The sequence below is a fragment of the Empidonax traillii genome, unplaced genomic scaffold (assembly GCF_003031625.1).
Source record: "Empidonax traillii isolate 1590-97213 ecotype Southwest subspecies unplaced genomic scaffold, ASM303162v1 scaffold216:size1596308, whole genome shotgun sequence".
In the NCBI taxonomy this organism is placed as follows: domain Eukaryota; kingdom Metazoa; phylum Chordata; class Aves; order Passeriformes; family Tyrannidae; genus Empidonax; species Empidonax traillii.
Window position 1 is genome coordinate 1,240,680 of NW_020955409.1, and position 25,686 is coordinate 1,266,365.

Below are 25,686 nucleotides of genomic sequence, written 5' to 3' on the forward strand. Positions count from 1 at the left end.
GAATTCTGACATTTGTACTGGAAGTAGAAGTGTAATAAATGCTGCAGAATAACCATTAATATATTTACATGCACATCATTCTTTCAAAAAGGATTTTATCATCATCATGTAATCCTCAGTGATATTCGGTGGAATGGGCTGAATTGGCTCTACTGAACTGAATACTCTGTATTTTAGTTTTATGTCAGATAATTCCTACTCAGTACAGCACTTAAGAAAAAAGCAAGATGAACATATCTGTTTAAAGACTAGTATTAATAACTTAGTAAAGGTGCATAAAATTTAGTTTAGAGGATAGGTAGTGCTTTTAGGCATTTTTAGCCTAAGCTATGAAACAGCTCAACTTTGCACCTGCCTCATGTATTCTTCCCTAAATGCCATATAGGTAAGGTATTTATCTTTAAAAGAATATGTGAAGATGATCAGAATGCTCCTAAATCTTTTATAGCTCTTTCCAAAACTTAATTTAAATAACGTAGCTAAGATTCTTGTGGTAACTGCGGATGGGATCTGAAAAACAGGTGTTCTGTGCTTGTGATCTAGTTGGGACTGATTTCCAAAAAATCAGTGGGAAAGGGAACATAAAGTACCAAATACTTGTGGTTTTGTTGGGTTTTTTTGTGTTGTTTTTTCTTTTTTTTTTTGGGTTTTTTTTTTTTGGTGGTGGTGGTGGTGGTGTTTTTTTGGTGGTTTTTTTTGTTTGTTTGTTTGTTTTTGTTGTTGTGGTGGTTTTTTGTGGTTTTTTTTGTTGTTGTTGTTTTTTGTTTTGGTTGGTTTGGTTTGGTTTTTTATATATTTTTTTTTATTTAATTGCCATATTAAGTTACATCACTCTGTTCTTGCAGTAACTGTAGATAATTAGGGTTTATAGTGTTGACGAATACATTCAGTGCCAGTAGCTGGCTGAGCAGCTGCAGTGCCCACTGCAGGCTGAGCGCTAGGTGGCTAGAGCCCCGGGCAAGAAGCCGTGGATTGCCAACCCTCTGCATAACAGAGGGCACTGGGACCTGTGGCCTGACCAGGTGAATGGACACTCAGAGACACGGCTGAAGCTGAGGACACCCAGACTTTGGGGCGCTTAGACTGTGAGGGTATAAAAGCCCAGGGTTTCCTTTGTTAGGAGAACCCTCAGAGGTCCCTCCTCGGAGGCACCCAGCTGGAGCTGTTATTTTGTTAGTTATTGCACTAAGATTAAAGTACTTTAAGAATCAGGACGTCTGAGACTCTGCTATGGGAAATCTAGGGTCGAACCAGAAAGGAAATCTGATCTGACTGTGTGTGGGGGATGTGTAGCTGCAAAGGGGCCTTGGTCCCAGCTCAGCTGGTGTAAATGTGACTGCCAGAGTGGCTCCCAGATGGTCAGATAGGAAAGTTCTGTTATTAACAATGGCGCAGCACACCATATCTTTGCCACAAAGTGATCTCAGGCAGCAGTTGATTATATCTAGAAAACTAGGTGGAACTGAGTCATAATAATCACTGAGTAAAATTTCAAAAATCTTTTGGGAGGGGGTGGTAGTATTTGTCTCTTCAGGTTAAATCTCTAACAGAATTTTCAAAGATATAATGTCACAATTTAGTAAATTTGTAAGTAGGACCAATGTGTAGGTGTGTGGTAACTATGAATAAGAAGCTTTGAATTCCATCATTGAATTCTGTGGATTCTCTGTCTCTAAGTGCCATATTCTCCAGTCACTGTCAGAGCTGCTCTTTTTACAAGGAGAAAACAGAATATGGATCATGGTTGTAATATTTTAAGGATAGAGTCCATACAGCTTAGCTCTGGTTTACAGGGCATTAGTTTTACTACTTCACAGACCTCCAAAAGTCATAGAATTGCAGAATATTCTTAGTTGGAAGGGACCCACAAGGATCCTCAAGTCCTGCTCTTAACCCTGCACAGGACATCCCCAAGAATCATGCCATGTGCCTGGAAGTGTTGTCCAAACGCTTCTTGAACTCTGTCAGGCTTCGTGCTGTGACCACTTCCCTGGGGAGCCTGTTTCAATGTCCATGCACTCACTGGGCGAAGAGCCTTTTTCTAACATCTAACGTAAACCTCCCCAGACACAAGTTAAAGGCATTCCCTCAAGTCCTATCATTGGTCACCACAGAGAAGAGATCATAGAATCATAGAATCAGATGGGTTGGAAAGGACCTCTGAGATCATCAAGTCCAATCCCAGATCCACTACCACCACAGTTACTAGTCGATGGCACTAAGTGCCACATCCAGTCTCTTCTTAAATACCTCTGGGGATGGTGAATCCACCACCTCCCTGGGCAGCCCATTCCAATGCCTGAATACCCTCTCTGTAAAGAATTTCTTCGTAACATCCAACCTAAACCTCCCCTGGCAGAGCTTGAGACCATGCCCTCTTCTCTTCCTGGCAAGTGCCTGGGAGAAGAGACCAACCCCACAACCTCCTTTCAGATAGCTGTAGAGACTGATGAGGTTTCCTGTGAGTTGAGTCTTCTCCAGGCTAAACAACCCCAGCTCCCTCAGCCTCTCCTCACAGGACTTGTGCTCAAGTCCCTTTACCAGCCTTGTTGCTCTTCTCTAGACCTGCTCCAGCACCTCAATATCCTTCCTGAACTGAGGGGCCCAGAACTGGACACAGCACTCCAGGTGTGGCCTCACCAGCACTGAGTACAGGGGAAGGATCACTTCCCTGCTCCTGCTGGTCATACCGTTCCTGATCCAGGCCAGGATGCCATTGGCCTTCTTGGCCACCTGGGTACCCTGCTGGCTCATGTTCAGCCTCCTGTCAAGCCAAACTCCAAGGTCCCTTTCTGCCTGGCTGCTCTCCAGCCACTCTGTGCCCAACCTGTAGTGCTGCAGGGGGTTGTTATGGGCAAAATGCAGGACTCGGCACTTGGCCTTGTTGAACCTCAGTCCCTGCCCCTCCGCTTCCTCTGCACCAGTGCAGAGCAGAGTGGGACAATACCCTCCCTTGACCGGCTGGTGATGCTTTGCCTGATGCCCCTCAGGACATGATTGCCCATTCTGGCTGCCAGGGCACTGCTGACTTGTATTCAACTTGCTGTTGTTCCCCACTCAGTATGTACATCCAGTGTTGCCCATTCCAGGTGCAGAACCTGGCACTTGCCCTTGTTAAACTTGGTATGGTTGGTAATTGCCTAGTCCTCTTTTCTCAGACCTTTTTTGAGGTCTCTCTTCAGGGCTTCCCTGCCTTCAACAGCTCCTTCCAGTTTTGTGTCATCTGCAAACCTGCTTAGTATCCCTTCAAGTCCTGTGTCCTATTTGTTTATGAAGATGTTGAAGAGCCCAGGGTCTAAGATGGAGCCCTGTGGAACCCTACTGGTGACAGGTCTCCAGTCTGATGTCACCTCATTCACTATCACCCTCTGTGCTCTAATTGTGAGCCAATTGCTCACTGAACATGCTGTGTTTATCCAGCTGTGTTCTGGACATCTTGAGATGGTATCAAAAGCTCTATTGAAATCCAAAAAGATTTCATGAACTGGCTTCCCTTGGTTAACTAGGTGGGCTACCTTATCATAAAAAGAAATTAGGTTTGATAAGCATGAAGCCATGCTGGCTGTGACCAAGGTCCTCATTAAAAAGTGTTTGCTAAAATGTGGCCTGTGGGTCCTTGGGTGTCTGAGAGTTGTCAGGTTATCATATGGATATCAGGTCCATAGGGCCTCTCAAATGTAGATGTTAATGTTTCCTCTGTGAAGTTTGATAACAGGCAAACATAAGCAGTTTTGGGGAAAAATTGGGAATTGCTTCCTCAATTTGCACATTTTCTCAGCATGTCACAGTATCTCTAGAAACTAATTCATTTCTTGAGAGATAGTATGATACTCAGGAATAGCCTATGGAACAATCTAAGTCAGTTCAAATCTGGGAGGTTCACAGGTTGCATCATTGGTCCAGAACTAAGTAGTAATTGAGGTATAGTTACAGATTACACCTTTTGATTGTATGAATTTTTATCCATCAAACAGTTCACAGTAAAGTATTTCTAGCAACTGACACCTGCTGGGAAGACTTAGCATTGTATTTGTAGTCTAACCTGTTTATCATCTGCACTGAATATCCTTATATCTTCAAAACTTTGTATCCTCAAAAGAATTATAAAATTCTTTTAACCTCTCTACTTAAAAACCTGATATAGACTTCTATTCTTCAAGGCTTGTGTAAATGGTTGTAGTTGCTGTTTTCTCCCTTCTGGCCTGCACATACATTTCCATCTTATAGGTGCCAGTGGGGGTGATGTATGCCTATGTCTCATTCTGACATAGGGCTTGAAACACATCTGAATCCAAAGGCAGGATTCAGCAGAACTGTCTGAAAGTCTGCATAGTGTCTTATAAAACGGATTTATTGGTGTTTGTTTCAGAAGATGCTTTCTAGAACAACAGACATTTTTCTGTTTTTATAGCCTTATGAACAGTAAGTTATTTCAAATGCATCACTAAATTATTTTAAATGTATCATTGCTGCTTAAGTGTAGTTCAAATTGTAGGAAAATCCCCAGCTGCTTACTGAAAATCCCTCCTGCCCTCAGTGTCCTCTGAAATGTGAAGGATCCACTCCCCCATTTCCTGGGATGCTCACTGGTGTCAGGGTTCAGCATGTAGGCTTCCAGAGCAACAGTAATATCTGTCATTTTGAATGAATACAAATCTGTAACAATCTATGTTTGTACAATCCCACTGGAAACATGTGGTGTCAGCTGTGCTCACAGTACTTTAAAGGCTTTATTAAGTCAGCTGGCAACACACCCCATCTCCAGGCACTGACTTTTATAGCAAAGGACCTAAGAGATTTTTTTTCCCCACTTTTTTTTTTTTCCTTCATTTTTTCCCCCCTTCCCATGTCAACTAGCTTTCAGAACCACAGGAATTGGTTTTATAAAAGTCTTATGGATGTGCTGTTGTGTTCATGTTACCCGCAATGTAGTTTTCAGGGGAGCATTTTTACCCACTTACACAGTCTTACACATACACATGCACATACTTTCAAGTACCCTTATGCAGTCTGATATAATTCTGTTCAATTTATTACTATTGATTGAAAGAGAAACTGTACAGAATTTATAAATATTTAAACCAGCTTTCTTAGCCCATGAATGTAGCTATTTGAAAGGAGTCTATGATAAACTGCTTGAGGGTTCTGGACCATATATCACAGTAAAATTCCACGGTTGCTCTGTCCAGTGGCCTTTTATTTAAGAACTGTACTTGCTGTTTGCTTTAATGTAGTCAAAATTGTTTAATTAGTAAATGTTAAAATATTAGTTTGCTTAAGTCATGTTTTGAGAATCAGTTGTTCAAAGACTGAACTTTCCAGTGACATTCAGAATCTTTTCTCTTGCAGCCATTTCGTAGAGTGACGTTTTCTGTTGTGAGTCAGCCTCAGGACCCGCATCAAGGGTCATTGCAGAGTTGCTATGACAGCGGTCTGGAGGAGTCAGAAACACCAAGCAGTAAGAGTTCATCAGGGCCAAGACTGGGTGCCCTTCCACTCCCAGAGGACAACTACGAAAGGACTACGCCGGATGGCAGTGTTGGTGAGGCAGAGCATATGGAAAATGGTAGGGGCAAACACAACATTCACACACATAATCTCACTAGCAAGTGATACTAAGTAGACTTTTGAAAGGTCAGTCCAAAATTATAAATAAATATATTAAATAGTTAACACTGTAATAATTTTATTTTAAAGCTTGCTAAAATGCAGGTATTCAAAATAATGGAACATAACACCTCTAAAAAACCCAGCACTTTAATTTCTTTACATTTCTTTAAAATCTATACTGCAGAAGCAGTTAAAACAATGAAAAAAAAACCAACAAAAAAAAATAGAGGGCTGGGGAGATGGTAATTGAATTAAATTCCATACTTTTCATTCTAGATAAAAGACCATAAAGAACATGTATTCTCGTTTCCTTCCATATTTTATTCAAAAACTACTTAGGAAATTTCCCAGAATGTAGTATGTACATCATCAGGAAAAGAAAATAGGATTTAAAAACCCCACTCTAGAGAATTCTCTTTTCCCAAAAAATGTTATATAGACTGCTTTCAATATAATGCCAAATGACAAGCCCATTCTTCATTATTTAGAAAAGAAGAACATTACTTTACTTTTTTCACTTTTTATTTTACACACTACTTTTACATCTCATTTAAATTCAGGGTCCATTTATGTAGAAGGGGGAAATGCTGCATACTTATTTATTCCATAGTAATTCTCCTAGTATTAAAAAACCCCAAATATGGTAATAAAAATCTTAGGTTAGGTTCTGTTTTTCTGTTTTTCTTTTTATCTAAAATTATTTAAGATTAAAAAAAAAAAAGAAGACCTATTCAATTTGAAATGTATTTTATAAAACAGTGAATATTTCACTCTTCTCCACTTACTAGTCTTGATCTAAAATTTTATGAAGTCAGCCACTGACTTCATTGTATTTTCATTTGCCCATAAACAATGAAATAAATTATTATATGTCAAAGTGTACAGATTTTTGATAACCAGTGAAAAAATGGGTTTTCTAATCCAATTATAATTGATGGGTACATGCAAGAAGGGCGGTGTATTTTTTATTATCGAATTAATTAATTAGTTTGGCTAAGTGCATGTTTTAGTTTTTCAGAGATTACAACACTGGATAACTGTTCCTTGGGTTTTGTCTTTTTTGAGATAGACATGTCGACCCAGTAAAACTATGTTATTCTTCATGGTAAGATATTGTCAAATCTAGCATGTATGACGAAAGAATGGCTACAGCAGTCTACATATACTTCAAATGTATATCCCAATAGCAAATAACTAAGTGACCAAAAAGAAAGATGGTATTATCCATCTAAAGATGTGTTAGGTTATGTATGTTTATAGGTGTGTGTCTCTATAATCTTCTTGGTTGTTTATAAGAATATATTTGTTTACATTTCATTTTTCTGGAGATGTGGGGGGGGGAAGTGACAATGGTATTACTGGAAGAATGTCAGAAAAAAAGTTTATAGACTTTGTACCTAAATTTGGCTGATTATTTTATTGTCTGTAGTGAGATCTTGTAGTTAGGATAATAATATTAAACAATTGGCTAATTCCCTTGCATACAGCAATGTAGAGGATTTGTAGACATGGGGTAAGACTGAGCTGCACTGGAGGAACAGTAGAGCCGAAAGTGAATATAATTTTTAATGTATTTGGTAGCCAATAAAAAATAATAATGGAAAAAAATCACAGTTATGGAAGTGTAATTGAAAATGAATAGTGCTTCAGCAGTGTCATAAGGTAAAGCCTAAGATTTTGTGTTGGCATTGCATTATAATAACTAAAATATTTCAGACGTAAGCTTGATTTTTTGAAAAATGGTATTTTATATATGGTAGGATGAATTTGTTGTATTCAGTTTTAAGAATAATGTTCTATAGTTAGTAGATAGAAACACAGAGGTAGATAAATACAATAATTCATGGATAAGTAAATGAAAAAATCTTCTCCAGGAAAAAAAATCTGCATGGTAGGACGTGCATATAACAACCTGGAATTCCTCCTCCTTTATAAAACCTTGAACTGAAACCTTTGAAAGGTGGGTGATATTGTGATGAAAATTATGCTCTACAGACTTTTGGATTTCAACAGTGGCATGTCACCTGCCTCCAGAAATTTCTGTTAACATTAATATATAAATAATGACAGAATGGGATGGAATCTACTTTTATTCCTTCATATATGTAATACCCGACATTTTAGTGAGAGTTTTCTGTGATATGATTCTTTAGTCCATTTGTATTTTAACTATTTTAAGGACAATTGTATTGTTCAAATTCTGATAATGTAGTCTTCAATATTAATGGATCATTCTGACAGAAATAGAATTGGAATTGAAATCTGTCAAGCGTTCATTTGTCACATTTAATTGGAATCAGGGTAATCTGCAGTGTTTAGCTTGGTTAGGTTTTAATCAGGATTTATACTGGATTTTCATGCAGATTTTCCATGGAAACAGCACTTTGGAAATGATCTTGGTTATTAATTTTTACTTCAAATATTTACCATTTAATTTCAGTTGGTGAAACAATGTAGTTATAACTGATTGCTTTGTATTTCCTTTCATTTTAGAATTTGAAAGGATAATTTTCAGCACAGTACGTGAAACCTTCTGGTACATTTCATGCTTTTTTTTCAAGCTGACTAAGTAAAATAAGAAATCTTTATATTTAAGGCAAATTTAAGAAGGTTGACTTCACAGAGTAAATAGGAAAGTTCTGTTTGCTGTTAAGAGCATCTTTCCATTTTCTTAGCTGAGGATAAAATGATGGAAAATTAAAAAAAAAATGGGTAAGAGGGTTGATTTTCTTAGAATATGCTGTACATTGCCTACCAGCCTACATGACTGTCAGACGTAGATTGAAGTTTTGTTCTGATGATTAGCTGTGGTGTCAGATGCGGGAGGGGAAAAAAAAAGAAAGAAAAAAAGAAATGTTAGCAGATTGACTGTGAAAATTCAGTATGCAAAGATCTTGTTAATTAGTAAAATCTGCAGAACCAAAAGTAACTTCTGAGTTAATATATCCCCTGCCCTTGGAGCTTTCCTTACAAGGAAATTCTGCTCATATGTGCAGCCTTCTTCTCTAATTTTGCTGTTAGAATGGCACAGCCTTAATGTAAATTGCAGAATAATTTCTTGAGAACATTTTCATTACATTTATATTTGTATATCAAGGGTAAAGACATTACCATGGCAAATTAGTTTCCTGGTCTTTAGTCATAGCCTTCTGGTTTTGACAATGCCTAATACCACATCTCTGAGGAAAATTTAAAAGAAAACTTAGTGACAGAAACTTGCACTGTTACCTCTCTTTCTAACAGTTAATAGTCAGCATATGTTTTAAATTATGATTTTCTAAATAATAATAATAGTACTAAAAACAACCCCCTAATTTATCACAAGTCAAGTTACTGGTGTGAAGGATGTCTTTCAACAAGAAAATTCTCTGAAGGCTATGAAAATTTTTGAGGGTTTATTTTCTTTTTTCTCTTATGTAAGTGTTTTAGTAACTATTCCTTTTTGTCATTATGAGAAAGAACATGGAAGCATTTCATTTTACCTTTTAAATACGATGTTTCCTTATAATTTATCTTTCCTCTGAATTATAAATATTCTTAGGTTCTGTTTCTTCTAGTGAAAGTAGGGATAGCTGGAGATGTATATTCTCACAGTTTGTGGAATGGACAATACAACCTTTTCATACTAATTTATAAGTTATTAAGTACACATATGGTCTCTAAGCAGAGACCTTCCTTCTTCAGTTTCATGTCCATTCACCTGGTTGTTAGGTCTCTCTCATATTTCTTGCAGACCCTCTTAGAAATATTTCATTATATTCCTTCCCCTCACCCCCTGATTTCTGTATGCTTACTATTTATTTATGCATGTAGTGGCCTAAGCAGTTTTATTTTTTTGTTTACTTTAGCTAGAGTACCTCTAGCAGTGAAACAGAAGCATTTCAGATCTCCAGATCTTCCCTGGAGATTTGTTTCCATGCAGTCCTAATTAGACTGTTTACCACACCTGAGATACCTGCCTTAAAGCTAGCTCAGGTATTTCTACGTGAATATGTCTTTGATCTTCAGCACAGTATTTTAAGTTAGCCCATGTTTCAGTATCAAATATATAAGGGTTGGAGAAGAGCAGCCATCTCTGTGAGAGAAGGAATAAGGGAATGGTTTGCAGCTTTTATTTTTACAGGGAGAAATGGAGTAAAGAAAGATTAAGTGATGTGTCTGAAGTTACAACGAAGTAAGGAGCAGAGCTTCAAAAGGAACTTAGAATTTTTGTGATTCAGTTACTTGACTCCCACAAAGAAATCAGTAGATAAATTACACTCTGGCTGACACATGAAGAACTAAAAGGCAGAGAAGAGAAGTGCATTACCTTGGTTCATATAGTCTGATAATATGCCCTGTTCTCAATGACGATTTCAGATTTAGACTGCAAGTGTCCAAGTTCCACCATCAATTTAGAGTTCATGATGTGCAAAATGATGACTTGAAAATGTAAAAGGAATTTTGACAAATAATAAATGCAATTAATTTTATTTGTAAGAACATTCTCTTGCCTTTATCTATAAGGTAGATTGTTAATCTGTTTCCTAAATCAAAATGTGAAGAAAGGAATCCATTAGTTTAGAGAACCCATGTTTACGGAATCTATTTCCCTTTAGCTTTTTCTAGTGCAAATAATACAGATTAATGTTCTTAAAGACTTAACTGTCCTTATTATAAACATGACAGACCAGACATTCATTGACTTATTTCATAGAATGACTGTATTTCTGCAGTTTCCATTATTTTCAAATGTTCTGTTCTCTTCAATTCATGTCCTAAAATTGCATAACAATAATTTTGTTTTTAAATTTGAGTTCTGAAACTGTGGATGTAAGTAGTCCATCTGAGAGGCTGAGTCAGTAAAGGGTTTTAATGTACTTATTACATGCTAATAATTCCTTTTTTTTTTTTTTCTTCTCTTGCGAGGGTTGATTTGGTTTGGTTTTTTGGTTTGTTTTGGTTTTTGTGTTTTGGTTTTTTGTTTTGGTTTGGTTTTGTTTGTGGTTTTGTTTGTTTGTTTGTTTTTGTTTTTGTTTTTTTCTCTCAGGGCTGCTACCTCTACGTTTTCTTAAGTGTCATCCTGCATGCATGAACCCAAAATACAAGAAAGTGCTGCAAAAATTATTATATAATAAAAAAGAATTGTTATTCTTGTTTCTGATAAATCTTAACCTATAATTAGGCACACAACAAACTCTGGATTCAGTAAAACTAGCAACATGTATGGGTAATGATTTGGAAGACATGCATATTCAGTGATGGATAATGTCCTGAACCAGTTTTTTTTTTTGAGAATTCAACATTCTGATAAGATCTGTGAAAAGGCATTTTTTAAGAGGAAAAAAAAAGCCCAGCTCTTCAGACAGAATACACACCGTGGAGGGATCCCAGTTATACAAATGTAGCCTTATGTAAGGAAGTAAACCTGGCTGGGAAGAACATTGGCTGCTTTCCTCCTTGATTTTTTTCCTTTTTAGTCTTCTGCCATGTTCCTTTAGATGACCTTACCTCATATGTTTGTGGGTTTCTTCAGCAGAGGAATATGTGGTTTGGTAACCTATATGCACAGTAATACTTAAAGTTTCAAAACTATATGATGCCTATTTTTTAAGTTCCTTGCATTTTGAAGTGTTATGTATGCAGATTTACAATAGACATGAGGGAAGTATATTTTGATTGTATTAAATTCCTAGTGCTGGTATATATTTTTACATATGCATTTACTGTATTAGGTTAATAACTTACCACACAAAAATGTAGTTATTTTAGGCTGTGAATTGTGTCATTGCACTAGGGCTTATTTTATATTAACTACTACTCTATGTTTACATTGCACTTCAAATGCATAATGCAAAACAAAGGCCCAAATATAGGCCAACTATGATCAAAAATAGCTCTCACTGAAGACACCAGATTAAATTTTTTTTATATCCATTCTATTTTACATGACTGTCCAGATAAATATCAGCAACTTCTGTCTGGCACTTATACATGAAGTGTACCTAAGTATTGTTTTGAATTGGTTTTGTCTTGATCAGGATATTTACCGCTCAGAGAATGTATGCTTGGATCTGCTGGAATCAAAGAAGGAATGTATATTTGTGTATTGGAAATCCACCCCTACACCTTGGTGTCAAAACAAATTTTTCAGCATTTTTCTGATTTTCTGAATATAATTGTATATCCCTTGCTGTTTTCACTGTTGCTTTCCCATTCTATTTGCTCTAGTTACTCTTGTGCTGCATAGTGAAGAATAGCATATGCCTCTTTCTTTTTAAATCATGTTACTAGATTTTTTTTCCTCCACACCTGATTTCAGTAGCCTGCTCTGAAAAAGCAATAACTTCTCCACTCTTAAAAGCAGTCTGCTGATACTGGATAACTTGAACTGTCATTTACTAAAACTTAGCTTTCTTTCACTACCCTTTAAAAAAGGAAAACCATATTTATATTCCATCATATTTTAACCAAAAATTTGAAAATTGAGAAAGACTTTGGATTTTTAAAGAACCATATCTGCAGTTATATCTGTTTGGTGGAAACAGTCAGGGAGGGGTTTGTATGTGCATGTGGGTGTGCACACATGTACACATCTCAGTGAGTCAGTTCTTACTGCAAATACTCATGAGATCTAGACAGTTGCAGTTACATAACCTGCCTCATCTATGAATTTCAAATCAATTCACTGAGGTGGATATGAAAGAACATACTAAACTGAGAAACAGAGAACTAAAGGATCAGAAAGTGAAGCGGTATGTCCTCTGTCAAGCTATGAATTCATCTTTCATCTGCTAATTGATCAAAAAATTATGCACCCCTCAAAATTAATAATTTGGACACCAACTTCCAGTTTGATGAGGGTTTTGCAATTGACTTAGTGAAGTTAGGCTTTTGTCCAAGTCCTCTGTGCCAGCTGCTAGCTCAGGCTGCCTCCCACTGATGCAGATTGCAGAACTCCCTTTGATACTGTTGCAGTCCTGAATGTAGATGGAAGGCAAAATGCATTCCAAAATTTACAGACTCAAGGAAGAACAGACATCTGGTTTATGAATGGAATATTTAGCAACCTTTGCATCCACGGCAGGCTCTTTCCTGAAAAAAAACTAATGCAAAGAGTCAACGGAAATTTATTTTTCCTCTGTTCAGAGGAGTCCTTTCATCACTGTATTTTTGCAGTGTCTGTATTTAATGACAGTTTCCTTAGTTTCCTGGACAACATTAGATCTTTCTGTCCCTTCGGATAAATCTTCAAGTATAATGAAGATCCTAAACAAGTTCTTTATAGGGTATTTCTTCTCAAATTCAGTGAAAAATATTTCTTTCTCTAGTGTTGATTCCCAACTACTCTTCTATTTACTTTTTATTAAATACGTATCATAGTAAATGCCAATATCTTATATACTACCTAATAGCTTTGTCTTTGTCACAAAGCTTGGTGCTTTGGGTTTGATGTTTTAAAATTGGTAGTTTTTCCTATATGCAAAAAAAACCCAAATCCAACAGATGAAATTAAGAGAATAAACCACATCTTTTCCTTGAGTCCATTTTTAAAACTATCGAGTATGAATTACTGATTCAGAAAAAAAATCTCACTGTATTTTCAAAATGGTGGACTTGGACAGAAGGAACAAGAGCACGTCTAATTGGCCACACAATTGAACCTAAATGAATCATATAATGCGCAAAGTTCTGATTTTAAAAATCTGGAAACAAATTCAAATCTCAAGTGTATGAAATTGGCATGTGCCCACCTATGTCATAAGCAAAAATTTATGTTAACTACTCTTGTTGTATGAAGAGTTTTAGCAAAAGTGGAGTGCAAGTCTACAGAATAGATGAGCCTCCATTTATTGATATATACTCCAGTTTAATAAGTTGTTACATTTTCACATCTAAGTAAAGTCACTTCATATAGTGTGGTCTTTTGCTTCATTTTAAAATAACGTGGTTTTTAATAAAGATTTGTAAAATGTAAAGCTCACTGTGACAAGACATAGAAGAACATATAAGAATAATCAATCTTAAATTTCTTTTTACATCAAAAACTTCAAGTTTACATGTTTTCAGCCTCAAACCAACTCAAAAAGGTTTCCTGAAGGCAATATTTTACTTTTTTTTTTAAACTGCTTATGAGTGAATTCAGAGTTATAACAGCAAGTGTACTTACCTGGTTGCTATATAACTTATTCTTCAAGTCTAATGATAATCTGGAAAGGTTCATGGTCCTGGCTGTATTCCTGTGTGCCAGCCTTCCATTGAACTATTAATGTATTCCATGTATGTGGGAAATCCAACTAATATATAGGTTCAGACCAGAAATCATCTGGTGGACAAAATAGGGTACTCGGGAAAGAGTATAGAAGGGCAGATAAATTGGTTTGTTTTTCAAATAGCCTTCTATTTATCAACATTTGGGAACTCAAATTCCCTGAGCCACAAAATGTGGATTTAGTAATCTTTACAGGTTTATATGCACAATTTTGTCCAGTTTCTGTAAGACTGCATGCAACTATTAATATCTCTTTTTCCTAATAAAAGTTTTTAAAGTGATTGTGTATCCCATTAGTCTTGGGTTGAACAAAGGAAAAATAAACTTGTTAGCCTGTTAGGGACCAGTAGATATGAATTTTTTAATGAGGATGTGTTGCTTTCCATCCATAATGAAATTTGCTGTTGTATCTTGAAGTACTTTTTTCAGTTATTATTTAAAAGGTCTAAAAATCAAAGATAAAAAAAGTGTGTGTATCTCTTATATATTTTAGCAAATATTAATGTTAGGTTAGTATGGTGAAATCTACAGAATGATATTTAAAAGGATGAGAAGCCCCAATATAATACAGGTCATCTGTAGGTCTGAAAGTTCTGTTTTATATTTACATTCTCTGCTTTTAAGAGAAATGTAACAATTTCCATAATGACCATAGGATTTAAAGGCAAACATAATATAAATTCAGACATTTTAGTATTTCTGAATATTACTACAATATCACCTATATGTGCTTTTTTTGCCTCAACAGCGACATACCATTTGAGGGGAATGCCAGCTGGTTGAATAAGTAGAAAAACAATCATGGCATATGCTAGAACAAGACAAATATTATAATTCTTTAAGAAATTGGTTCAATTTATTAGTACAGTAATTTAAAATAATATTCCAGGTCTTGTTGACTTGTTTTGGTGAAGAAACAGCAATAAAAACAAAACCCTCACCATAAAAAGGTTGGTGTTTTTTTACTCTACTGGAATAATAAATTCTAATAATACTATCTTCAAATCTTTTATTGTAGGGAACTTGCCATTCACATTTAAAAGAGCTCTCCATTCTCATACTGCTTTTAAGAGTTAAAGAAAAGACAAACACATCTCTCAGTAAATAATTTAAAAAAAAATAAATTTTTTTGATAGATGATTCAAATCTATACTTTTTTAGCATTTAAAATAACTGAAATTAAATTGCTGTTTGGATAATAGAAAAAGTAAAATGTAAAGACAGTGAAGGAAGAACAGTATTGATAGAGTTGATTTATTTTGATGTTTGTATGCTCTCTTACAACCAAACATGCCCATACCAGGTTTCCCAACTTGCTTGTCTTAACCTGTTTTTTTGCTATATCTAAGGAACAAATCAACCCTAAAGATCCCTGCTGAGGCATTTGTTCTTTTACTGAGCAATCTGCATTACTTCATCAGAAAGGAAAGACAAATCAAAGTGTACTTTATCTAAAATTGCATATAAACAAGTTGAATGACAATCCTCCACCAAAGTGTTGGGTTTTCCTCATGTGGTTTTATGGCAGATTTGTTTTCTTGATCCAAGGATTTTTCTGTCTTTTTCTGAAGTTGCAATAGTGCCATAAATACCAGTAGTGTCCATAGAGAGAATCTTAGAAAAGGCTTTGTAAATTAAATCTCATTAATTAAGAAGTATGTGGTATTTGTGTCCTCCTGTCCTCCTATCTTTAGATTATTTCAGGTGCATAGTCATGGTTTTCTTATGTTGAGTCGTTTTGCTCACAATGAATTCATATTGTCTTTGAAGAGGAAAATCTGTGTGCCTTTTTGGGGCAGTGCAATGACATTTACAATATCGTGATATGTTAAAGTAATGTTTGTCAGTGGAAAATGACATTACAAGCTTTTATTATGAAGAGAAGGCAAAGAGAACTGATGTAATTTTGCCTTCCAGTGGTGTTAGCTAATAACAGAAACTTCTCTTCCCTAAGTGGAGAATAGAAACCTATTTGTTTTCTTTAAAAAAGCATTTGAGAGATAAGTATGCATGGTATGTTATTTTATTAACATCTTTCAATGTTTAATTCCATTAACAGTGGCCATCATTGCCTGCTACTGAATTACATAATTTGTGCCAGCATTCTTTTCATATTCTGCCATGTATTGCAATAATAATACTGGGATTGATGTGATATATCAGTAGATTTGACAGCTCTGGAAATGCATTTGTTTTAGCTGTCTCATACAAAGCCATTATTCAAGTACATAAAAAAGTAATAAAATAGGTAATTTCAATTGTTTTTTAGGCGTCTAGTCGTTTAAGGGGAGGGGGAATTAAGTGGACAAAAGAGGAGTAACTTGGAATGACATTATTACTTACACAGGCTTTTAAAATGCAAGAAATCTAAGTATTTTAGTTGTGTTTGAGGATGTCTGATTCAATGCCCCACAACACGATTAAGATATTGTTTTTAATCCAGTTTCATATTCAGTTAAAGTGCTTTGAAGAAAAAAAGGTGGCAAAGATAGTTAAAATGAGACCTTCTGCTTAATAATATGCATTAAAAACTTGCATGCATTTGAAAAATTTGTAATAGTGTGATAGAAATTTTGTAATGATATGTAAAGTATATAAGAAAATATTTAAGCTATCCTTAGGAGGACTAAAAAAATGGTATTTGACAATTTTCAAGGAACCTGCACAATATAACTCCCAAGTCATATGGAATCTGCCTGTATGACTCACATCCTTCCTGAAGTCCTCTTTCTGACATGTCATTGTACAGAGGAACAATGAACTGGCAGAGAGGAGAAACAGCATGGGCTTTGGTTCTACTCTTAACATGCTCTAATCACCCCTCTCAGGTTTTAGCAATTAGCACATACCTGAGAAAACCTGTGAGAAAAACAGGATTTTATAATTTTGACACCATATTTTATCCTTTTGTTTTTGGAAGCAAGTGTAAAATGATAGATTCTGCCTGTATTTCTCTACCTGAATGACACCAATATTGAAGGGGAAACAGTGATAGGAAAAAAAGAATCAAATGTAAATTGCACCAAAATTCTTTGTTTCTTTTTTTTTGTTTTGTTTTGTTTTGTTTGAGGGACTCAACAGCAGTGTGCAAAGGGCATGAGTAGAACTGATTAAACCCATTGTTTCCTCCTATACTGGAAATGGTCATATCTGCAGAATTAAACTTTGGGAAATAACAGTGGCATAAGAAGCTGTCTCATGGACAGACCATGATGAAGCAAAGTAGTTGTGAGTCAAAGTCAAAATACATCTTAGATTTTATAAATGGCAATACAGAGAGCCGGCACTACACTGCCACAGTGCACCATTCCTAACAAAGCGTGTTCTTTAGAGGCATAGCTCACTTGCCAGGAGCATAGATACAGAAACTTGAGACACAGTCAGATCCAATTTCACAAGAAGTAATATGAGAATGCAAAAAAGCCCAAGATGCCCCCAAAGGTTCAGATAAGTGAATATTTTTCTCTTGCTTTTCTCTTCAAAAGGAAACAATTGCCTTTAGCTTTTACCAGGTAGTGTCCCACATGCTGTTGTTCATGCTATGAATTTTAAGTGGAAAAATTTTCCATAACATGAAGACCTTATCCTGAGGTTTCTTGATAAATTAATTGAGGAATTAAGGAAGTTATAAACCTAGGATATTTTCTCTACCACTGTTCTTTTCTGTCTAGTACTGTTGTTTTTACATGTAACTGAATTTTAGAAGGTGCTTTTTACAAAAGGGTCTAAGCAAACAAAGTGTACTGACAAGACAAATTTGTTTATTACTGTGAAGATAAATAGTAAAAGAATTCAATCAAGCCCAGTTCAATAGTGATAGAAAGTCATTACTCTAAGGTGACAGTTAAGTGCCTTATATAAAATGAGTTAGTACTTTGAAAATATTACCTATTGGAGAGGTGCTCATGTCCCCACAAGCATTAACTAGCATCCTGGTTGAGACTGTCAGATAAGGAAAGAGGATAGCGAAGAACAACTAAGGAAAAGGGATCTGATACAAAGTCCATTAGTCTTTGAATGGCAGTCACTGCCAAATGCTACTGTTTTGGATGGCTTCGTATCATGGACAGAGTGTTCTGTCTACGCACAGCCTGGCACTTCCCATCAGCACTAGGTTTTTGTGAAAAGAGAAAATCCACATAGGGCTGAATTTCAGTAATGGATTAAAATAGTTTCACTATTGTAGTGAATATTAATAATTGTACAAACATAATACAAACATAATTGCAGTGAAGGACACTAGTCAGGGCATAAGCTTCAAAGCAGAATTGGTTCCTATATTTCTTAGTAGTTATATTAACCTAATTTTTAATGTTCTTAAGTGAACAAGTTCAGATCACTTCAATATAAAGAGGATTTTTAGTGCTACTGTAACAACAAATGCTAACTGTTGCCTCCTGGAAAGTAATGATACTTTATAGTAGTGGAACTCAGGAATGCTTGCACTCTGTTAGCTGAAAATAATGTCAGTTGTTCTCTACCAAGAAAGGGTGTAAAACAATTAAATTAACAAATTGGTTTTTCTACTCTCAACATTTTCAACCAATTCTGATCTCCTGAAGAAAGGAACTTTTTTCCCCTAAATGTTACCGTATTGATTCACTATTTTGTCTCACAAACTTTTCTTGAGACCATCTTGTGCTGTGATTTTCCCAGTGCCTTGACTACCTCGTTGAAAAATAATCCCATCTTTCTCCAATTAAGAGAATAACATATCTATACATAAGTGTTTATGATATAGTTTCCAAACAGGTCCCAAACAGAGAGAAATCAAACATGAAGAAACCCCTTTAAAAGTGCCTTTTTGATTTATTTTTTTTCCTGTGTTCACTGACATATTCTTGGAGACCATTGAGTCTCTGTGTTATGCCTCGTACTCTAGTCTCAAAATCTCCAATGTATTGAGCACTGAGAGGACTTTCTGGGGCTTTCTTGCATCACCTTGTTCACTAGTAATCCCAAAGGGATTATTAATTTACAACAATTAAACAAAAACTCATTTAGTCTCAATCTGAGTTATTCTTGACTTTCCATATCACACACAGGACTAAAATTTCTTTAACACAATGCTACAATAGTCACTTCTTCTTTCACAGGAACTATAGTGTGCGTAAGGGATAAAATACTTAAGCATACAGGATTTCTGAGATTCATCTATAAGAAAATAGATTAAAACTTCATTCACACTACTGTAACAACTTTGTAAAGAAGGGAATTGCAATGATTAGAAACAGCTAAATGTAGTTCCATTCCTTAAGGCCCTATATTTTGCAAATGCTCTTCACTTAACTAGCAGTTTATATTGTGACATAGTGAAAACACTGTAAGTAGGATCTATTCAGCCAGGCAAAATGTTATTTATGAGTTCAAATGACTAGATTGTAACTAATGATATCAGTAGGGAAGGTAGAATTGTAGTAAATACTTTATGTAGGATTGTAGTAAATATTTTAACCTGTTATGTTTTATGCTAATGGGATTACAGACACTTTGGAACAAATACTCACTGTGTTAGAACACATTGTCTTAATCCTAGAAGTCTCAAGCTGCACACATTAATAGACTATTACTGCCAGAATTCATGGAAAGCTCCCATTAGAAAGACAGACAATATATTGACCTTAAAACAAAATATAACCATATACAAATTTCTGATAGTTTTAATTTAATTTCATATATTTTCATATATATTTTTCATATTTCTTCGCTTAATTCCTAACCCCTGAAGTCTAGATTTTTGTGTATGGTTTTCTCATAACTTCCAGAGATGCGACTTGAGCAAAAAAAAAGAAAAATTGTGCAAGCTGGCACTTCTGTGTGTGCAACAAGACACTCTTTTGGGAAGCAGAGAGGAAAAATCTCTAGTTTGTTGAGATGATCAATAAAGATAATTATATTTAGAAATTTTCTTACTGTACTGTCATGTGTCTACTGAAAGAGACTCCTTACATATTTAAATTCCAATGCTCTTAGCAGTGTATAAAGTTAGTTATGAAATAGTATGACTTTTTCTCTTGCAGCATTATATAAAATGCTGCTGACCTTAGTGAGAGCTGTGATGTTTTACAACATAGAAAAATCTGGCAAAATAAGCAAATGTCTGTGCCTTACAAACCTCTGATCCCTGGAAAACTTTTAAAATTATTTTTAAGTAAAGCACAGAGAGAACTATTTATTTTAGTTTTCCTCAGTTTTCTAGCAAGAGTTATTATGAAAGTTTTAGTGTATTTTCTAGTCTTTGAGATGTGAACTTGGACAGCCTTTGAAATCTTTGCAGTTATTACTATAGCTAAATAGAGAAAACTATTTTTATCACTTTAGCAGAACTGTCTTGCAAAGACCCTTTGGTGAATGAGAGAATAAAACCAGAAATGCTTCAGAAGTATTAGGTTGAAATAATACATTTAAAAAGTAAAAAGTTGGACAATTATTTACAAGTAAATAAAATGGTACCTATGTTCAAATGGTAAGCAAACCATTAATCAGTGATTAATCAGCAAGTCAGGTAGCCAATCTTTGCAGGAGATGCATCATGCTGCATCATGCTGATGCATCATGCTGCATCAGTAAGAAATAAAGTGTTTCCACTTTTGAGTTCAGCTTCAAAATTCATTTCACAGCATGAGTGAGAATAGATACTGGGTTCTGCTTTCAGCTCTGCCACAACTAGAGTGAAACAATGAAAAAAAAATCTTTATAAAACAGATGCAAAATTAGTAGGAAGTTCTTTGTAAAGGTCTGTGAGGTTCTTAAAGGGAAAGCTGCTGATAGTTGCAAATTTCAGGTATGTTACTTCCAAGTTTTAGTGCGATTAGGCTCAACCTTTAACCAGACTATTCTCATTATCTCAAGAATCTCTATATTCATGGTGATTTGCAAGCATACAATTTTTCAACAAAGGAAAATAAATATTATGAAGAAGGAAAAGGAGCTATATATATATATTGATATGACCCAATACATTCCTTTTCATACATTCATACTAAGTAAACATTTTCCTTCAGAGTTGAGAGAATTGTATTAAATAAATTAAGCTCTACATGCATATCCTGTTGATTTTAGAAGTCAATTGACAACACTTCATTCTAACAGAGCTTCTCTGACTCTTTCCAAGCCTTGCTGTTGCTTCCCCTCCACCCTGCTGCAAGAGGTTCTTTGTTGTTAACAATGTATCTGGGGCAGGAGGGAAAAAGTTGAAAAAGCCTCCACTACTCTAGCACCATTCCTGAAAGGCCTTTTCTTTCTTAAGTTTCCCTGAACTGTCATGCAATGGAGCAGCTTCCAGAATTTGGAGAAGTATTTGTAGGTACTTAGAAAAAACCAATCTGTTGAATAACTTATCTTTAATGTAATATGATGTTCTATTGCTAGTAATGTAATGCAGGTTTATTTTGCTGAATGTTTTAGTAGACTTAAGGAATAATCACCCTTTCCTTATGCATGAAGAAATAGCTAAGACTGTAATTAAGACAGTGTTAAACTATCCCTGTAGATGCTTCAAAAACACTTTTTAAAGCTTTCTTACAAAGCTGTAAAGTATTCATGAATAAAGTTGGAGTTAAAGCAAGAAGCAGTGCTATTAGTAAAGATGTGTGTTAGTGAAGATGTCTCTTTGTGCTTCAGAAAAGCAGATTTAAATTTCAGTTTGGATTTTTAACAAGTTTACAGGTACTGTGTCTTCTGCATACCATCCAGAAACATATTAGCCAACATATCTGTATCACTTTAATTTTTATAATTGTCATAAGAAATTAAAAAACTTACAGGAGATAATTATATGAAAACAGTAATGTGAGAATGAATTCAACAAAAGTAACTTTCCAGCATTAATTATAATAAGTAAGATTCTTTAGCTGGAGAGAATCAAAAGGACATTTTATATTTATGTTAGAATTATACTTACCTTTTTTCTACATTCTATAGTGTCATAAATCTAGCATTTTAAATTATTTATTTTGCATTCATTTAAAGGTTAAGTTCAGCTATCTAAGAATAACCATAATCTAAAGAAAAAAATTCTATTAAATGCTTCCCTATGCACTTTTTACAAGAAAATGGATTTTAATAACTTCAAGCACTTAAATACTTTGGTGTACACTGCAATGTTTTTCTATTCCATCTATTTTGTTGAATTAGAATAGTCTGGTTCCCTTGAGTGATAGATAGTGCTCTGAGTCCAGATCATACACTTCCCTTCCAAGTGCATCTTGACCATAAACCTCTCTATCTTTATATAGTTATTTATATAAATGCTTATCACATCCCCAGTGTAAGAATTACAAGTGTTTTCATGTAGATAAAATCTCACTTTTCTACATTTTTATTTATATAAAATACTACCTTACAAGATTTTCCTATGCTCAAGGTGCAGTTTTTAATCTTTCAGTAGAGGTAGTCAAAAAAAACAAGACCCCATACCCCCTACCCCAGAAAAAAACCCAGAAAATCAGGAAAGAAGAAAAAGAATTTTTCTTTACAAGAAACCTGAATTCCTAGAAGAGATCACCATTCTAAAACTTTGTTTTAGATTGTTTTGTTTAGGTGTTTGTTTGTTTGTTTTCCGGAAAAAAATTACAGAAATTTTGTTTTAGCCAAACATGATTTAAATGATTCATTTCTTCAGAACTGAATTCTGTGTATGAAAAAAAAATATTCCTCCTTCGTATATCAGACAATAATGACATACAGTATATATTTTTTTCATAATAGCTTGCTTCAGTATGCATACTGTTGAGGTCTTAAGACTTTCCAATGCTTTGTTTTTTTCCTCTCTTACAGCATTTCACTGCTAATGTGGATTACTTTTTTGACAAATAATTAATTAATGACGTAATTATTGGAGTTAATTTTACATTGTATAATTACTTTTAAATATTTGCTTTTTTTTTTTTTTTAATATTATATGAAAGTAAAAAACTTGAAGGGGGAAAATCCCATTGATTTATAATATACCTTTCTTCTCTGGAAAACCAATATTTCTTTTAATTTCGAGTTACCTCTGATAGATTTGTAGGTTTGGACATCCTTTGGGCTTTTTTTTTTTCTTGTTCAATAAAGATTTTGTAGTCTATATTTGATTATATTAATGGTAAAGGAAATTATTTGGCTTTGAGTATGGCAAAATACTTTGGTCTCTTGTGAGTGTTACCATCACCTCATGATGATAATATATCATGTAGCTTATTAGCCTTGCAGGGGTACAGAAATAAAACAGCAGGACATGCTGCAGGAGAAATATTTATATCACCGCATGGTGGTTTCCTGGCTTATAGTAAAATGTCATGCAAACCACTAATATCAAATGGAGACATCTATAAAAAATAATTTCTGCGTTTCTCTTCCCAATTGGTTTAGAGCACTGAAAATGAAAACTTCAGAGCAAAAACTAAAAGAAAGATAATAGCTTTTCCTTTCTAACTGTCCTAAACAAATCTACCATGCAAAAGTACTAATAAACATAAGATCTAGTAGATCAGCTAATACTTTGCTGGATCATTCGCTATTGTCTGTTTTGAGGAGAAAAGGAGGCTGACAGGCGAACTCATTGCTCTCTGCAGCTTCCCGAGGAGGGGAGGTGGAAAAGGAGGTGCTGAGATCTTCTCCCTGGGATCCAGTGACAGGAGGCATGGAAATAATACAAAGCTGCAGCAGGAGAGGTTTAAATTGGACATTAGGAAGCGTTTCTTTACAGAGTGTGTGTTTAAACACTGGATCAGGCTTCCTAGAGAGGTGGTTAATGTCCCAGGCCTGCCAGGGTTTAAGGGGTGTGTGGACAATGCCCGTAACAATATGCTTTAATTTTTGGATGGAATAGATAATTGTGGATCAATCCCTTCCTACTAGAGCTATTCTATTCTGTTCTAATTAGAAGAAATTTAATGTAACACAATAGAATATTATGCATAAGGAGGAGGGGGGAAAAAAAAGAGCAAAGGAAACAGATCTACAGTCTAAATTATTATGCTTTCTTTTTTTTTTTTTTAATAGTATATTTTACAATCCCTTTGTTAAGGATATCAGGTTCAAAATACATCTTTAAAGCTTAGATTTTTGTAAACTTCTGATAAATGAAGCTTACTCTAACCTGACTAGTTTTTAATTTCAGTATAATACACAAGGCAAATCATGTTGGAGTAAGAACATTCTTAAAAACGATAGGAAACATTTATTTTATTCTGCATAACTGTACTGCAGGAAACTACAGCAGTAAAAATGCCTTAGAGGCCAATAACTTTAAAAAAAATCATATTTGAGATTTATTTTTTTCAGAGGGGTCTTCAACTTAGAAGTCCCATTCTCTCATAGACAACTTTGTTGTATGTTTCATATTGTAAATTTGTTAAGTTCCAACTTAAAAACCATTACCATAAAAGCCAATTTCTACACCTCACTTGTAAGATAGACAGGAACTATGGGTTTGAAGATGAAAAAGATCAGCCAGTTCATTCCTTTTTGTCCTTATGTCTTTATTTTTTTTCATCCCAGGGCTATTAGATAACCCAAATTTCTAAGTACAAAGTGTTTTGCTGTTCAAATTTTCCACCAGCCTAGAATTCCACCACCTGATTGGCTTGCATCAGTGACTGCCAAGCCAATGCTCTAATGTTTTATCCTGTCATGTAGCTATGAGTTGTGAGATCAAGCTTTCATCCTTCTCCTCTGCAGCCTCTCACCAACCCCCACCATGCAATCTGTTTCTTTTGGCAGCTAATATAATAATTCAGGCTTGAAAGATGTTTCAGAAGGTTGTAGATGAAGATTTACACATGCGGTCTTCTGAGTTGCTTGTAATACAGATGAGTCCATAAGTAACCTTTATGTGTGTATATTTAGATATATATTTATATATAGAGAAAGCATGTGCACAGAAGAAAAAAATGTTTATATCAAATAAATTAACAAATTAGAAATATTGTTTTGATCTGGACTGTGAGACAACAGCAATCACCAACTTGTAGCTGAGATTACTGCATGCATAAGTGACTAATCCTATTTTGCTCCGCAAATGGTTTAAGGTAAACTGTAGCATTGTGGTTGCCAGCTTCTAACATCAAACAATTTAGGAGAGACTATTAGCAGAACTAAGCAGGTTTATTAACTCAGGAAAGCACATAACTTCACTGACAGATACTAATTGCATCTGGTTTCTGCCAGCAAATGGGTTGGAGGTGTGTTATTTTCCAACTAAAACATTCACCTGACCACAGAATCAACAATAATAGGCTGGGCTGAGCCAAAACCTCTGCTGTGAGGAAGCCAGGGTCAATCATACAACCTAGGCAGAGCCAGCATTCCTTTCTATTTATTTTTTTGCTTATAGTTGCATATTTTAATTATATGGATTGCTCATAGTTGCATCCTTTAATATACACCTTACTATTGCTTACAGAAAAGCAGGGGTCCTTCACATCCCTGTACAAAAGCTGTGCTCGTTGCCACTGTTCTTGACTCTGAAAAAGCAGAGACAAATATTGCCGTACAAGAATTTTAGCCCAAGCCTTTTCCTTGATTTCAGGACTAGCTTTTTTTTTAATTCATCCCCTCACTACCTATAGGCAGACCACTGGGGCTTGCAGGAGAATATTGTTCCTATTACTCCTATCATCCAATGTTGAGTGTAATCAGCCACAGCTGTCCCAGTGATTCATCAATAATTAACCTGAAACTCCCTGCAGGGCTCTAGCATCTACTAGTAGGATAATAATTTTGTTACCTTACACCTTTGTGTTTCCTCCCTTACTGAAATAGGTGAGGAGTAATAGTGACATTTCTCATTTCAGTCAGAGAGTATTAGAAGACCTAGAATTCATCTAAGTCTTTATTTT

At 35.1% G+C, this 25,686-nt stretch overlaps 1 protein-coding gene across 3 annotated transcripts in view; it reads left to right on the forward strand.

Moving 5' to 3' along the window:
• Positions 1-25,686, forward strand: part of PCDH7 (protocadherin 7) — a 271,416-nt gene that overhangs the window by 123,368 nt on the left and 122,362 nt on the right. Inside the window, exon 2 of one of the 3 annotated variants that reach the window (XM_027887582.1) lies at positions 5,350-5,566. In XM_027887582.1, coding sequence (XP_027743383.1) covers positions 5,350-5,566 — 217 coding nt within the window. The remainder of the gene's footprint in view (positions 1-5,349; positions 5,567-25,686) is intronic. The other 2 variants (XM_027887583.1, XM_027887584.1) reach the window with 2 other exon arrangements.